Raw genomic sequence first — 17372 nt, forward strand, 5'->3', positions numbered from 1 at the left:
CTCTGATAGATGAAACTCCCCGAATTTCACAGCGTCCATTTCTTTGAAGAAATAGATAAACAGATCATAAATAAACATGAGAAAAACAGAGAGAAGAGATTCTTTTTCATCTAGTTCTGGGAACAATGTAGGTCTACATATTTCTGGTTTATTAAATTTTGTCAAGTGACAGTTTATAAGGCGATTATAGAATAGACTAGTCTATCTGGGCACATAGTGCAAGATGGTAGCCTAAATCCAGCCAAGAAGTTGAGCACACTACTTAAAGGGTCTTTCTATGTTTTTGCAAGTATATTGATTACTTCCTTCACAAATTCCATTTCAAGCACATAAAGATGATACCTTTTCCCTTGTTACTTGCCAATAGAGTAGGCCTAGAAAATGGTTAGGCTACCAAAAGTTCTAAAAACCTTTAGTAAAATTCTAGTTGATTGGGTAAAATTCTAGTTAATTGACTTCTTACTATCTCAGAAAGGGTTTAGGTCAGGAAAATGAAACTTCCAGGGATGAATCTACAGACTAAAGAATGTCCCAGGAAGGTATTTTGAAGCAACTACCTCCACTCCTTCTCCCTCTAGAGGGCCCTCACCTTTGATGACCTTTAAGAATATGTGTGTTATAAAATTTCCTAAATTTTGAAAAAATAAAATGCATTGATATGGCTCAAAATTCTACTCAAATAACAGTAATTGCATTTTTAGAACTAAAGGCAGAGAAAAAGCAACTAGTAACTGAAAATTAAGATAAAATGTTGTTTTTTCAAAATTTTGATAGGTATAGACTTGTCATGTAGGCAAATTTCAGGGCCTTCTAGAGGGGGAAGAAGTGGAGGTGGGTACTTTAAAATACCTTCCTGGGAAGGTATCAACAGTAATCAAGAAGTCAATCAACAGTAAAATTCTAGTTAATTGACTTCTTGCTATCTCAGAAAGGGTTTAGGTTAGGAAAATGAAACTTTCAGGGATGGGTCTACAGGCTAAAGTATGTCCTGGGAAGGTATTTTGAAGTACCTACATCCACTCCTCCCTCTAGAGAGCCATGCCCTTCAAAAATATGTGTGTTTTAAAAGCAAAATCTTGCAAAATAGATCTTCTGTTTGAATGAAGTACAACAAAATTGTTTTTAGCTTGGTGGTACAAAGATGAACTGTTCTACAATCCTATCCTGTGCTTTGTGCAGAAAAATCTTGCTAGAGGGGTTTTGCCTGATATGATAAAAGAGCACATGGCTAATTTCTTCAAGTCTTCTTCTCTCTCTGAGACCCATAAGTTGTTTTTCAACAGCTCTTTCCTAATGAAGTCCCTTCAAAGTACATAGGACCAAATGCTTCATTGAACTGTGCTTTTGACATTATTTCTTTGCTTGTAAAGTTTGATTCCCAAAACATAAAGATTCCAGACTTTGTTATCAAATGTCCCACCAAAGTGCCAATGATCCCTATCAATGCCTTCAGTACCCTCAGTGCCAAGGTGAACTTATCTCTTGAACAGCTGTGCGACATTGTGTCTAAGGTTACTGTGGACAGTCTTAAGCATGGATCTCCTATTTTAAATATGGAAAAACCATCATATGCTTTCATTGTAAGAAACCCACCCCCAGAGCTCACTGACCCTACACTATGCATGAAGAAACTTAAAATGCTGAATGGCATGATAGGATTGTGACTCTGAAATCAAAGCCACAAAGCAAAGCTGTACTGTCAAGACATATGATAAGCACTCAGCCAACATGGTGGCTATAGCTGTTACTAGCTCTGTACCAAATGCTGAAACCACAGTGATTGATAAAAAGTCTCTAGCAGTTGTCCATGAAATACCTGATAACTATTCAAGAGCTGATTTAGAGGCATCAGTAGACAGACTTGTCAGTGCTAATCAAATTGGTCATTCATTCACTTTTCACCTTGACTTTATTGACAAAGCTGCTCTGAACACAGTCATGGAGCAAGGAATCTGCTTTGGATACATAATTTTCTGCACTAAGCCCTTTCAATTGATTCTGCATTGATGCTTTCACTGTCAAAGTACTGATTGGAGCATGTCCCTGTTCACCAGAACATCCCAAGTGTTCCAGATGTTCTGGCCCTCATGTGAATTCCAAGGAAAACATTTGCCAAGCCTTGCCAAAATGTGCAAATTGTACCATGGAACACATAGGTTTCAGTGTGAAATGCAAAATTCTCTGATTAGTTCTATGCAAATAAATAGATGGCCAAACTCAAGTTTACCTTTGTTTCCCTTAAAAATTAATGGTGTGAAGGACAATGATCTTCTAATTAATGAGCTGCTTGATAATAATATTGTGTTTTTACAGGAGCACCTTATCTCTAAAGTGAATATTGATAGCCTAAAGGATTTTCAGACCCCTTTTACCTTCTTAAGAGCCACCCAGAAAACCTGTGGTAGATCATCAGGGGGTCTGGCCATCTATTTCAGACATAACACTCTGCCAATATTATTGCAAAGTGATGCTAACATCTTAGTGATAAAATGAGGCAATACTGCATTTATAAACATTTATTCCCTTTGTAATAGAAAAAGTCTGCAGTCATTGTCTTGTTTTTCACAAGCCTGTAATTGTCTATGAACACTACTTAGCAACCTTGCAAAACAGAATACCAAATGGGTTCTTGCCAGTGACATGAATACTGACTTATTATTGGTAAAATTCTAGTTAATCAACTTCTTGCTATCTTAGAAAGGGTTTAGGTTAAGAAAATGAAACTTTCAGGGATGAATCTTCAGGCTAAAGTATGTCCCAGGAAGGTATTTTAAAGTACCCACCTCTACTCCTTCTCCCTTTAGAGGGCCCTGAAATTTGCCTACATGACAGGTCTACACCTATTGAAATTTTGACAAAACAACATTTTATCTTAATTTTCAGTTACTAGTTGCTTTTTCTCTGCCTTTAGTTCTGAAAATACAATTCCTGTTATTTGAGTAGAATTTTGAGCCATATCAATGTTTTTTTTTTTCAAAATTTAGGAAATGTATTTGCATATCTGTCAAAACCTTATAAAATGGAATTGAGCAAAGTTATGAAGCTGAAAAGAATTTTGTTGTACTTCAATTAAGCAGAAGATCTGTTTGGCAAGGTTTCACTTTTATAAGACACATATTTTTAAAGGTCATCAAAGGTCAGGGCCCTCTAGAGGGAGATGGAGTGGTGGTAGTTGCTTCAAAATACCTTCCCAGGACATACTTTAGTCTGTAAATTCATCCCTGAAAGTTCCATTTACCTAACCTAAACCCTCTCTGAGATAGCAAGAAGTCAATTAACTAGAATTTTTCCTTATTATCTAATTCTGACAGATCTGAAATTTTTCTCAATTCACTACCCAGAGGATTCCATCCAGCCAATAAAGATCTTCCACCTGCTTGTATTCACAATTATGGTGGTCTTACTTCCAACCTTGATCATGTAATTGTGTCAGATTCTACTCTTCTTTCATCAATCATTCATTTGGACAACTCTAAAATCAACAACAACCATTTACCAATCACATGCCAGCTATCTTGCTCTATGTCAAGATCTCTATGCCAAAACTCTTCTAAGTGGTTCTCAAAGATAAATCAGAAAAATGCTGATGTTCCCCTGTATCCATTGTCCTAGTTATTATCATCTATTAAACTACCATTCCACTTACTGCAAACATCTGTATATGCAACTTCTATGCAGATAGATTTCAACTTTATTATCAGCAAATAGTGTTCTGCCTCAAGTCTGCCACTAAAAAAGCTGTCCCCTCTGAGCATGTCCAAACAGGTACTTGTAATCCCTTATGGAAGAGAGAGAGAGATTGGTATATTTAAAAACTATCATAGCATAGAGCTAAATTCAGTTTTTTCACAAAAATCATACATTTAAACAAAAATCACACGCTACAACTCAGCATTAAAAACTGATGTGAAAAAAGGCACAAATGAGTTTGCGTATCAATTGGTTCATACTTTAGGGGGTACAAGTTTATTTCATAATCAAGTTCGGCTATTGGGAGGGGCTGGTTTGGGTAGTAAAGATTGGTGGCTCTTATTGGCTAGGATGAATTTTCCAAATTGGTGAATAAGGTGTTCCAGTCAGACTTTAAGTGGAGATAGGAAGGCTGATCCTATAGTGAAGATGGCTAAAAAAAGTTCTGGCTCTGCATATGGATAGCCTGTGATCATCCTCCTTCTGGTTCAGTTCATCAAATAAAGCAGAAAACCAAACGAGAGTACAAGTATTCCCTGCATAGAGCAAGACCAAATGCCTGGGGTGGTCCCTGTGACAAGAAATCACAGGATCATCTTTATAAACAGTGTAAAGTGTTCACCTCCAATTAATTCCCCTCTTTGACTATGTGATTTTGCTTCCCATTATAAAAATATTTTGCTTTCATTTAATGATAATCTCCTAAGTCATTTTACAAAGCTTGTCAACTGAATCCTTCCAATTTGTATTAACCAATGTCAAGTGTTATCTGTCAAATCTGGTTATATACTCTAAGCTCTTTAGCAAGTGAGCAAGTCTGAGTCTCTTGATAGTGATGGTCTTTGCTTCAAGTTTTTTGCTTATGATTGTTCTGAACTACAGAAGTATTTGCACTTATTGTTTCAGATGTCCTTGGCACAGTCCATTGTACTAGCTGTGTATCTCCCATTGTTAAGATAGGGAAGGACCCCAGCACTTGCTCTAATTATTGCCCTATCATTGTGTCTTGTTAGGAAGCTATTTGAATATGTGCTGCTGCCAGCCATTAAGTCCAAGTGTGATTTTATGCCTTTCCAGCTTGGTTCTAGAAAAGGTATGGGCTGTGGTTAAGCTCACCATATAGTGGGTCAGCTAATGAAACAAACCATTGCTAAAAAAATTCCCCTGTATTGTTTGACAATTGATATATCTAGTGCTTTTGACATTCAAATGTTTTATTTTCTCTAGCACCATCTGGTGTTAACCTTTCTGTTGTTTCCATGCTTAAGTATTGGAATGCTAATTCTTCATTTAGGATGAAGTGGAAGGGTACAATAGGGGAGCATGTTCCTGTTAAAATGGCATTAGGTAAGGTGCCATGCTATTTCCGAGTATATTTAAGTGTGTTTTACCTTTTCTGTCTCAAACATCTTCAACCATACAGTGAAAGTTTTACAGTGAAAATTTAGGCATTAGTCATGTTGCTTATGCTGACAATTTTCTGCTTCTTAACCAGACAAAACTAAGTCTGATGTCAAACTTTGACCTGCTTTCAGCTGTACTGCTTGCAGTTGGCATTTCAGTTAATGCTGCCAAATGTGAGTTTTATGTTTTGGAAATCCTCCACCAGCATTGCCCCTTTGCTTAAATTCTTCAACTATAATGTCTTCAGCAAGTATTAAATGGTTAGGTCTATCTTTTTCCATGTCACTTTTGACTACTTGCTCTGCTATTATGTCCAGCGTGCTGAAAAGTATGCAGGTTGGTTACAGAATAATTTCATCCAATCATGGTTGGTATAACTGCAAAGGACTTTGCATCTTTATCCTAGTTTTTTTCTCTTGTTTTTATCTTTCTAGTTTTGCTTTCGCCCTTTGCAAAAAGGATGCAAAGAAAATATGTTCAGGATATTTAAGTACTATTTGCCTTGGTGGTACCAGAACCATAGAATCATTTCTAAATTTGACATTGTTGGTGTACCCTCATGACTGAAACAAATATCTGCAGATCTATGTTTTAAAATTCAGCAAAGGATTGGTGTTTTTGACCCTCTTTGGCTATATTTTGGATTAAGTTAATTTATTTATTTTGTACTAGAATTGTATATTTATGGTTGTTTAAAATAAATATGGTTGTTAATATAAATAAATGTTATTATATTATTACCATCTCCACCCTCTCCTTATCACTATTGAATTGAAGGTTCTATAGATTATTGGCTACTTATCTAACTTTTGACACCATTTGATGTATTTTTCAATGTTCTTAAATTTATGTCCCTCATAAATTTATATATACAGTAACTTATATGTACCTGAAGTTTGAGTTTTCAGTCCCTTTTTCATTAGCACTCGTTTTTAAATTCACAATAATTATTTCAGCAAGATCATAAGCTTGCTGAAATATCTTTTGAACTTTTCCCCAAATTTCATAAATAGATTTACAAGACTTAAAATCCTTATGAATCTTGATTGGGCAAATCCTGCTCACTCATTTCAGCAGTAGATATATTTTTCAAAGTTTCACCTTTATGACACAAATGTTGTTAAAGGCTATTAAACATCAGTGCCCTTTGGAAAATCACCAAATTTTCTTACTTTTCAAGATAGAAGGAATATATAGACTACTTTCCAAAAAACCTGGCATCTGGAATTTTACCAACTTTACCTCTACTCTCCCTGATGGATAAATATAGAGCACAATAGGATAATGCCCCCAATACTCTTTCAAAGCTGAATTATGAAAACATAAGAAAAATAAAGTGTTTTTGTGTTCATCATAGGGAACCAATGTGAAGGTTCAATCCTTTTTTTTTACTTCACAAATTCCTTCTGGGTTTCTCAGACATGATTCTATTTGGCATCACTAGCTTTTAATACTCATTATAACAAAGTCATCTATGTCTTATTTGTTTTTATAATTTTACAAACTTTATAAAATCATATGTTCCCTTAATATAGAAGCCGTGGAAACATTTTCATCCTTGGACAGGGTATACAGAGATGTCACTGTAATGCACAGGGGTCTTGCATAGACTTGGCACAGCCAGCAGTACTACTTATCTATAATCACTTAGGTCAATGAGATACCCCACCAAAAGGTAGACTATTATGCAGGGCATGGCTTTAAAATTTTTGCAGTTCCATTGCTACTTGTCAAGTAGCTTGCTATTTCACTTTTGAACTGAAGAAGGCTCTGCTTGTGTTTTACACACTGCTGAATTGTATGCCAATAATATAGTAGCCATGCATTGAATACTTAGTCTATAAAATATGAGAACAGCCTCCAAAACCACTTTCTAATTTGGATATCTATCTGATACATTTCAAGAAGTATATCATTCATGTAAACCTTACCCATAAAATGATAGTACTACAGAATACAGTGGGGTGGAAAACATCAGTTTTTGCTTCAAGTCCCATCTTTGACAGTTGTCCATAGAAAACGCACTACAAATGATGATACACTGTGAGTTGATCCCTTTTGTGATTATAATCCCAGCATCTTCAAATATACAGTCAAAATTTCCTTCCCGTAAAATCCACTGATGGTTGCTTTCTAGAATACATGAGAGATACATCTCTCAGCTATAATTAAGCTAATAGAATGTTTCTCATTTTAAAAGAAAAAAAAATGAGTAGGCTAATATTAAGACAAAAAAAATAAAGTAGAAACAAATCCATGCTACATATCAAATTTAAACAAAGGGTCATTAATAAGAATAAATGAATCAAATGAAAATTACTACAAACAAGACTAAGTCAGAAATGTTGTTACCAGAATCTATTTTTTTTTCTCAGTAAAGTGTATGTGGTACTCTAGTCTTTACAGAGGTTTAAGAGAGTCAGTGTCTCAACTCTTATCTCTGATAATTAATGATCATTTTAAGCTTGACCTAATTTTTTATTTGAATTTCATTTTGTTTCAGGCTGTCATATTGCTCTTTACTCTTTTTTATGAGCTATTTGTGAAAAAAGATTGTCTAATCTTATATATTTTCCAAGTAACATAGCCTTATGATGTGGCAACTGTAGGAAATATTTGCAGTGATTTATTTTCATCATGGCTTAAGAATTCAATTGAGTTTTTACATTTTCAGAACCACTTGACTATTGACCATCTTGCAAAACTATTGTCCCCTCCTCAATTTCCCACTCTTTACACTAAAGCTTGACTCTTTTTCACAGTTCAACTTTTTAAAACAATACAAAACATTAACAAACTTTAGTGTAAAGAGTGGGGCATTAGGGAGGGGACGTCCCCTTTTAAATAGGGAATAATTTCTGTTTGTTTCAAGTTTTAACGTTGCTCATTACTTTCAGTTGAGAAAGCTTGTTTTTTTTTATTTAATTTCTGAACGTTTTTTAATTAATGCATGTTTTGATTTTGGCTACCTGTACATGAATAAATGAAACGAAATTTGCATATTTTTGCATAAAAAGGGGGTGGGGGAAGAGGCCTAGTTAATTAAACAAATAATTAAAATGAAATTTGTATATTAATTTTGTTTGACTAAATGGCTTTCTCATAATTTTGATCAGATGATTTAGATAAAAAAAGGGTTGGGGGAGGAGGCCTTCTGCCCTCCAATTTTTAGTTACTTAAAAATGCAACTAGAACTTTTTAATTCTTACTAACATTTTATTTGTAATAAATATACTTAACTTACGAATTAAGTTACATAACGAACTTTTATATATGTATATTTGTATTACATATATGAGGGGGTTTGTCCCCTCGTCAATACCTTCCTCTTTATACTAAAGCTTGAATTTTGTCCTAATTCTTTAAGAATGACCTCTGAATCACAAAGACCATAGAATGAATATTTGAAATTACTAAAAATACTTTAGTGTAGAGAGCAAGGTATTGAGGAGGAGACAAAACCCCTTTTATGAGTAATAATTTCTGTTTGTTTTAAGTTTTAATGCTGCTCCTTACTTCCAGTTGAAAATTAATTTTTTTTATTTTCTCATTATTTTTTTAAATAATGCTGGAAAGTCCTGCGCCTCCTTCTTGGAAATTCTCTTCCCTCGTAATACATTCCTCCACGAAAGATCATCCCACGTAATCCCCTCCCCCCAATCTTCCCCCAACTTGTAAAACTCCCCCTGGAAACGTCTGTACACTTCCCAAGAACCTATAAAGGTGCCTATACGTGAACAATGAATGAATGAATGAATGAACTTCATTACCCGTAAAAGTATAAAAAAACACAAAGCACAGAGTATTATTAATAAACAAAAATGATAAATTGTGAAAAAATGGTGAAAGTTTGAAACTTGCAGCCCCTCTCCTGGGTACTGTGAAGTCATCCCCAATGACATAGTTATTAGGTTTTTGACAATGCTGAACAAAATGGCTAACTCAAAATTTTGATATTGTGGCTTTGGGAAAAAATGAGTGTGGGAGGAGACCTAGGTTCCCTCCGATTCTTTTGCTCCCATAAAAAGGGCACTAGAGCTTTTAAATTCCATTAGAATGAGCCAGCTTGTGACATTCTAGGACCACTGGGTCAATACAATCACCCATGGAAGAATAAAATAAATAAATAAACATGCATCTGTGATCTGTCTTCTGGCAAAAAATACAAAATTTCACATTTTTGTAGATAGGAGCTTGAAACTTCTACAGTTGGGTAGAATTCCATGACTTTTAGGGGGCGTTTCCCCTTATTTCCTAAAATAAGGCAAATTTTCTCAGACCCGTAACTTTTAATTGGTAAGACTAAACTTGATGAAACTTAAATATTTAAAATCAGCATAAAACTACAATTCTTTTAATGTAACTATTGGCATCAAAATTTCTTTTTGATGCCAATAGGTCGCTCCTTATTACAGTTCGCTATCACGAACTGTTTGAAAAAGTACAGTGTTCCTGTCTATGCAAAGTTGGTAGTTGTGTGGTGTTGGAGGGGTTACATACACACTTTTTGTCCTCTAATATTGTATATCAAAAATCCCTGTATGAGTTTAATTTGAATATTATGTAGTATTTTTTTTACTAAATGATAGGCTATTTGTATAATTTGAAGGCTATACTAGCTTATCCTTGGGGGCTGCACTTATCAAATTGCCCCTAGACTCACCATTTTTGGAACTATCTAGTATTTTGATTAAAATACTAGTCTTGAAATTTGTTTTTGATGGTAATTTAAGGGCTGCAGAGGCAAGGGGCTTTGAAGGGCAGTAGGTTGTCCATCAATCAGCCTTGATGCTTAGGAAGGGTGCTATAACTCATAACTTGTGATCTAACAAGCTCTTCCTCATCTTTATGAGGCCGTCCATTCTGTAGGATGACTCCTGTGGAAAAAATAATACCACCAAGAGGAAATATCACTTGCTTCATCTAAGATCATGTAGAGGCTAAAAAAAAGGGATCACAATCTTAGATACATCTAACAGACCTTTACCCTTTTTAAGGATTCAAATTTGCCTCTTTCCCCATCTCCATGTTTTGGAATAAGCGATGAAGAACTAGTTTCAGTATCAGTTCGAGACTTGAATCGTCATTTAAAATTGAGAGGCCTGAGCAGAGAAGAAATTGTAAAAATGAAGCAGAGACGAAGAACCTTGAAGAACAGAGGCTATGCTGCTAGGTGAGTGGGGTGTCCCCCTTGTTCTATTTGAATAGATATCTAAAAAGTATTGAGAATCCTCTAAGTTTCGTTAAAGGTATCTCCTTCCTTCGGAAAAATTGATAGTGTAAACATGTTTTCTTTTAAGGAACTTCATTTCAATGGGGGGAGGGGGTCTAAGTGTCAAAAAGTCCTTAAAAAAGCATATTCTGTCTCTCTTCCTTTCCCCTTCCACTCTTACTCATTTATTCTAAAAATAAGTGGTGATTGCTTTCTACTGAGAAAGTATTTTCTAGAATATACTTAGAAATGATTAAGAGATAATTTTCTTAAACTAGAAAAATCTTTTCTATCCACAAACATTGCAACCTATAGCAAGAGTTATTCTTAAGGGTCATCGTAAGAAGTTTGGCAATTTTAAAAGCAACAGAAAAAAAATCTGAAGAAAACTGATCTTTAAAAATTGTTTTTTTTTTTTATCTGCAGCCAAAGATACTGGGGAACAAGGTGCCTTTTTTGTTTCCATTTATGGCAAAATTGCAGATTCTTTGTTGGTAAAGTTTAATAGAAGTACAAGTAGAACATAGGCCTATATTTAATACCATGTTTTAGCAAAACCTCATGTTGCTTCTTTAGTTCCTTCTCCTAAAATTAAATAGACTGATTCTTCATATTTCTTTATATTTGTTTTCTAAAAAACTAGCAATTTAATGAAGACTGAGCTGGCTAGTTTTTTTTAGATCAACAGACTACTTGAGCACTTTTCTTCTCTTAAACATGTTTTGTTAATTTGTTTTTGTACTTTTAGTAAAGCAGTAGCTTTATTGAATTCTAAGAGTACAGGGAAATATCATGAGCTAGTTTATTTGAGCCATTTTCAGTTATTTGTTGCATAAGTTGTGACACAATAATTTTTGTCAGTTTTGTCAGTTTGGCGCTAGGATAGATTTTTTAAGGACATAAAATGCAACTTTGTTGGTAACAAAAATGGCGATCCACAAGTTCTATTTCAAAATAAAGTGGAAGGTCCTGCGGTGGCGCAGTGGGTTTTACCTTAGCTTTGTAATATGGGACCCAGAGATAAAATCATGCTGCAGCAATGCACTGCAGGGCTGACGCAGGGATCTTAGTAGTCAAGAAGCGTCGTTAATCTGATACAATGCCCCCACAAATAAGATTCATTGGATTATTTAGATCAAATCAGAAAAATGTAAACCACCATTAGGATATATAAAGATTGTTTACAATCTACCCCTAGAAATCTCCCTTGTAGAGGTAAAGCAGACCCTGATAAACAGTCCAAATGAACTTATTCTTGCAATCAAGCTCACAAATTGGGCAAACCTAATGATTCTGGGTCCACGTATAGTAAAGGTGTCCTATTTATTATTCCATGCCCCTTACTTTCTCATCAAATATTCCTAATTTGGCCAAATTAAAGTTGCAAGTCCTATCTGTTTAAACTATTTCAATGCTTAAATTGCTTAGATATGGCTACACGTCTTCAAACTTCAAAACTTTGGGGGTAGTCACAAGTCGCTAGAAAAGAAATTTTCCCATAAGTACATGGAAAGGGTGAGAATCTTCAAATTGGCTCAAGAGCAAAAATGGCTAGTATTTTACAAAAACCAATCCTTAACAAATTGTTCATTTGAAATTGGTTGAGGATTCAGTCCAAATGAAAGAAATCACTTGTAGCTTTGACTTTAAGTTGATTCTTGGAGTTAATAGAGTAGCAGCTCTGTTAACTAGTTGAGCATACCTGCAAACAGGGGATTGAGACCCCTCTAAAACAGGTCCGAGTAGTCTGTTGAGGGTGACTATTAAAAATTGTGACAAAACTTTTTTTTTTTCGTTTTGTCCATCCTGCCCTTCCTCGTCATAAAAAGTGCGTGACACCATTTCTTCTTAATTCTTGGAACTATATGTGAGTTCTGAGGCACCAAATGCATTAAAAATTGTATCTCTAAATATATAGAATGTAAATCTTATAGAAAAATCAATAGATTGTTCATGTGTTTATTTATTGAGGACGTAGTTAAATGTATTTCAGTATAGACTTAATCAAATTGGCCCCAAAAATGATTTATTTGCCTATTCGATTGCCAAAATGTTTATTGTTAACTGATTATAATTGTCATTTTTGGGGAATATCCTAATGAACATTTCAAGTGCTTTAAGAGGTAATTAAGTGCTTTGGCGCTAAAATAAAAAGTAAGAAGTCAACATGAATCAGTAAACCATTTACTACCCTTAAGAGATAAAAGGACGATCATAATGGTCTTTTACCCTAAACCTCCGATACAAAGAAGAAGAAGTGTTGTTCTTTGTTATATATTTTAATTGGTTTATTTTGCTGTGTTTTGTTTTATGTTTTTCTGCTAGCATTATTTGAGTAAGGGACTGAGTTGTTAGGAGTTAGTACTATAGAAACCAACAAATAAATATGGAAAGAACTTTTTATTTCAGTTGCCGTGTCAAAAGGATTGAGCAGAAAGACGAGCTTGAAAGTGAAAAAGGTCAAGAAATACTTGAGTCAGAAACCTACCAAGAGGAAATAGCAAGACACAGAAATGAGATTGAATCTTGGCAAAGGAAATATGAAGCTTTAAGAAATTTTGCCATTTCAAAGAAAATTCATCTGCCCCCTGAGCTGGATATACCTATGCGATAAGAATATTTAAAAAAGCTATGTGTTCTGTATGTATTACGATAATGGCTGAGCTTAGCCAAGTTTTCATGATAGTAGAATGTCGTTTCAGCAGCCGGATTTAACGTCGCCTAATTCCAAAACTATGTCCAGTGGGTGAAAATTTGGTTTGTTGTTGTTCTCGATCTAAGTCTAAAAATTCAATTTTAAATATTAACTTCTTGTTAGTGTCCTGGTAATTATTGACTATGGAAATTCTTTTTGAGATACTGACTCACAGGGAATACTTGGGAGAAGTTTTCAAGACAACCAGTGAATTCCGCTTTCAATCACAGACGGTTTCCAGATTTTCCCATGAAATATAGAATTCTGGTTAATTGTCTTCTGCTAGAACTTCGGTTTTGTGGTTATTTTTATAGTGCTTTCCAACGTTGAATTTTTGTTATCTTTTTCTTTTCTTTTTTTTACAATTTAGGCTACTTTTACGGACTAAAGCCTAGGACAGCTATAAAAATATCACAAAAGTGAACTGATGAGTGTTGGCGAAAAGAAGCTTTAATTCAGTGAAGTCATTTAAATTTTATGCTCATGGTTGTGGGAAATATATGTTTTTAGATATCCTATTTCTCTTTTATAATTTAGGTAATTTCATCTTATAATGACTTTTTTGAAATCATTGTTGGATATCTCACTAATATTGCCCCATGGGAAAATAAGGAACTTGGACCTAGCTGGATCAAAAGCTGATGTAGCGTATACGTATCAAATTCATAAAAATCATATGAAATAAAGATGGTCAAAACAACAATAACATTTTGGTGTCAAGCCCTAACATCTAAACCTTAACTGACTCTACAATATTTTGGCAAAGAAAAATTTATTGTCATAACTAACACGTGGAACCATGGTATCTAAGCATAAAAGATAAATGAGACACCGTGTGGATCAAGTATTGTTTTATTATTTTTTATAACTTTAAAAGTGTACACGTATCCAAGCTCGATTGACGTTGAAATTTTACGAGTTTAATTCTGAATTTCGAAATCGTAAAAAAGATTATTCTTTAAGCCTTGTCAATAGATATCCTAATTTAAAACATATAGATAAGGTGAAAAAAAAGTATTAAACCCGAAATCCGAAAAAGCAAAACACTGAGAAAGATAAAGTTGTAAAAATTCTCAGAATATATTACTAAAGAATCCAGAAACTTTAAGATTGAAAAAATATTGAGTTCTACTACCAAAATAATTGGCTTCTACGTCATGCCAACCATTTATATTTTGATGATTTGAATTACTATTTCTAATACATGTCAACCATATTTTGAACGAAAAATTACGGAAGTTTTTGCTTCAGAGGCATACAAACTGAAATTTGAGCTTCTTCTTGATAAGTAGAAGGTAAGTTTTCCCCACTAAAATAAAAGCTTGGGGGAATAAGTGTTGTGAGGAACTTAATCATCGGGATAGATCATTGCTACCCATTATGGGAATAAGGGATTTGAAGGTAGAACTCTCAGAAGCGCGTCGTCTTAACATTTTGAAGTGGGTGTTGTTGCTGGTGAGCATAATACCAAAGTAGGGGAGCCATTGTTTTGCATTCAACGCAGGCAGTTGCTGCAGGCAAATAACCCCCCTCCATTAGCAAGTCAAGCGATACTGTTCTGGCTCAGTGAATAATGACTAAGTGACACCCAAGCAAGCTAGTGATCATAGAAGGCACAGAACAACTGAGTGATACGAACGCATATGACCTATTGGTCGAACGCGTCAAACCCCAAACAACAACATTGTTTTGCATACATTTACCATAATTCTGATAGAGCTAGTTGCTTCAAAGATGTCGTTAGATACGACTTGTAAATAATCAGGTGTCATTGACGTAGGCTCGCTTGTCTGTCAGAACGTCTTTATATGTGCGTCATGGGGTTTTTTTTTTCTGCTAGAAGGACTGCTGTGAGAAAGAGATTAAAAAGTTTTTGGGACAGGAGGCGTCGTTGAAGTACTCCAGAAAAATCCTTATAGCTGCTGTACTGTAGTAGCTGTTCATGATAGAATACTTTTATTTTCGATGATATTGTATATCTTGCAACTACCTAGGATGTCCCTAGGTAGGGACATCCTTCATTATTTACAGAAACCTGAGAATTGATCATATTTTTCTCGTGAAACACGTGCTAGGCTTATTTTGATGTCTGTATTTTAATGTTATGCTCGAATTTTTAATCAATAAGCCTATGAACACATATAAAATGAGTGTGCTGGAAAATTTCTTTATAAGGTGGAAAAAATATAGTGGACTCCATTAAACTTTTATCAGAAGCTAATGTTGTTACGCCTTTTTCATAAAATAGGGGCTTCTTTGACCTTTGAAAAAAATCTTGGCAGGCTTCTATATATGGATTCTCATTGTCCCTTGTGTTCCAACCACAGACAGTGCTGGGTCCCGGAGGCTTCGCCACCGGGCCCAAGCATGGCACGTGGCAGGCTTCTATATTTGGATTCGCATTGTCTCTTGTGTTCTAACCACAGACAGTGCTGGGTCCCGGCGGCTTTGCCACCGGTCCCCGCAGGTGGATTCTCATTATCCCTTGTGTTCTAACCGCAGACAGTGCTGGGTCCCGGCGGCTTCGCCACCGGGCCCAAGCATGGCACGCGGAAGCAATTTAATACAATTTAAAAAGAGCCTCAATTTTTTGAGCTATTGTAACGGTAATGTAACGGACACTACGTCTTTATATATATATATATATAGTTATTTTATCTATATAGATACAATGAAAAAAGAAATCACCAATGCAACAGCACAAACACAAAAAAAATGATTTCTAGAAATAACAGGATAGATTTTATTAGGTTTAATCTTTTAGGTTTAAGTAATGTAACATAAAGGATTGGCTGTTAGGAAATGGATTTTGAAGTTGTTGTTTAACAGGAAGACTATATTTTATGACCGTCTTTAAAAAGCTTGCCAACATTTTTTGAAGACTAATTCTTCTTGAAATGTGCCCTTCAAATGTATCAAGGGTTAACAACTAAAGCGCTGAATCTTTGGTGAGAAAAAAGGTAAACCTTTCCGTAAGTGAGGCAGAAATGAAGCTGCTGCTGCTGTTTAAGCAATTTAAGTCCATCACTTCTAATCACCAGTGCAGAAATGACGTCATTGACAGTTCTTTTTGTTCTAGATTTTGCAGTTTCCAAAAGGTTCATATTTTGTAAATATTTACATTTGTCACCAAAAGCAAAAATATTTTGATTTTCGGCAAAATTCCATCTTACTCAGATGTTTTATTCATAATAAAGTTGTGAAATTACAAGTCTCTAGTGAATGTTTTTAGAGCTTGAGTCAGTTTGTTATAATAGAAAAGACTGCTCTGCTTTATATCAAAAATGGATAGAAAAAGAAATGATAGAGCACATTATTCGTCGTCATCTCGATCAATGGGTAGTAGAATGAGGAATGGAAGTTCGTCAGCCACTTCATCTAGAGGAACTCAGGGCGAGGATCCAAGGCCAAATGAAAATGAAAGAGGAAAAGCAACTAAGAAAAATACGGAAGATTATTATACTATTCTAAAGTTAAATAGAAATGCATCACAAGCTGATATAAGAAAAGCCTACCGTCGTCTGGCTTTAAGATGGCATCCTGATAAAAATCCAGATAATCAGGAAGAAGCTGCAATCCGTTTTAAAGACATTTCAGAAGCTTATGAAGTTCTTATTGACCAAGACAAACGTCGGATGTATGATCAGTACGGTAAAGCTGGACTTGCTGGCAGTGCCAACAGCGGATCAAGTTCATGGGCCCAGCAAGATGGTCTGTTTGGCAAATTCCGAAAGGCTGAGGATGTGTTTAAAGAATTTTTTCGACATGATTTTGATCTCTCTGATCTCTGTTATGAAGGCAACATGTCGGATGGATGCATATTTGAACCATCAAATAGCTTTCGGATGCCTTCAGTGTTTAGCCCTTTTGTTAGTGGAAGAGAAGGATATTCTCAATTTTCGACGTCGGAGTCAACTACGATAGTTGGAAACAAGAAAACTGTCACCAAAAAGGTTGTTAAAAATGGTGTTGAAACCATCACTGTTACTGAAAATGGTGTCTTGAAATTAAAAACCGTGAATGGTGTCCCTCAAGCACTTGAGTTTTAGGGGCAAAATTTTTTATTACAACGGGAGAATTTTCTTAGTTATTTTACGTTCATTCGACGTTTTCTCTTTACTTTAAATTTAAATTTGGTGACGATAACAGATATGTTTCTAAGAAGTCTTGACAACAGTGGCATATAAAAAGAAAAAGTTCCAAAGGAATTACTATAATCGCAAACTTTGAAGGAGAGGTTTTCAGCCCTCTATCCCCAAATTCGAATATAATTGCATTTTGTTTTCATGGTACTATGTTTTTTCTTACAAAGTTATCCTGGAACCACGCATTAAAGAACATGCATTTAGAAATAAAAAAATCTATTTTGTG

The 17372-nt window shown here is 34.9% G+C and overlaps 2 protein-coding genes across 2 annotated transcripts; both read left to right on the forward strand.

Annotated features, from left to right (window-relative positions):
* Nucleotides 1–13519, forward strand: LOC136039482 (transcription factor MafG-like). The gene is made up of 3 exons (XM_065723270.1): nt 1–127; nt 10092–10267; nt 12716–13519. Exons 1-3 carry the CDS (start codon nt 77–79, stop codon nt 12918–12920), a joined length of 432 nt encoding a protein of 143 aa, XP_065579342.1. The 5' UTR covers nt 1–76; the 3' UTR covers nt 12921–13519.
* Nucleotides 13520–16263: 2744 nt separating this feature from the next.
* Nucleotides 16264–17372, forward strand: LOC136039049 (dnaJ homolog subfamily B member 6-B-like). Its single transcript, XM_065722539.1, has one exon. The coding sequence runs from the start codon at nt 16286–16288 to the stop codon at nt 17048–17050; it is 765 nt and encodes a 254-aa protein (XP_065578611.1). The 5' UTR covers nt 16264–16285; the 3' UTR covers nt 17051–17372.

Source organism: Artemia franciscana, chromosome 19 (assembly GCF_032884065.1).
Source record: "Artemia franciscana chromosome 19, ASM3288406v1, whole genome shotgun sequence".
Classification (NCBI taxonomy): Eukaryota; Metazoa; Arthropoda; class Branchiopoda; order Anostraca; family Artemiidae; genus Artemia; species Artemia franciscana.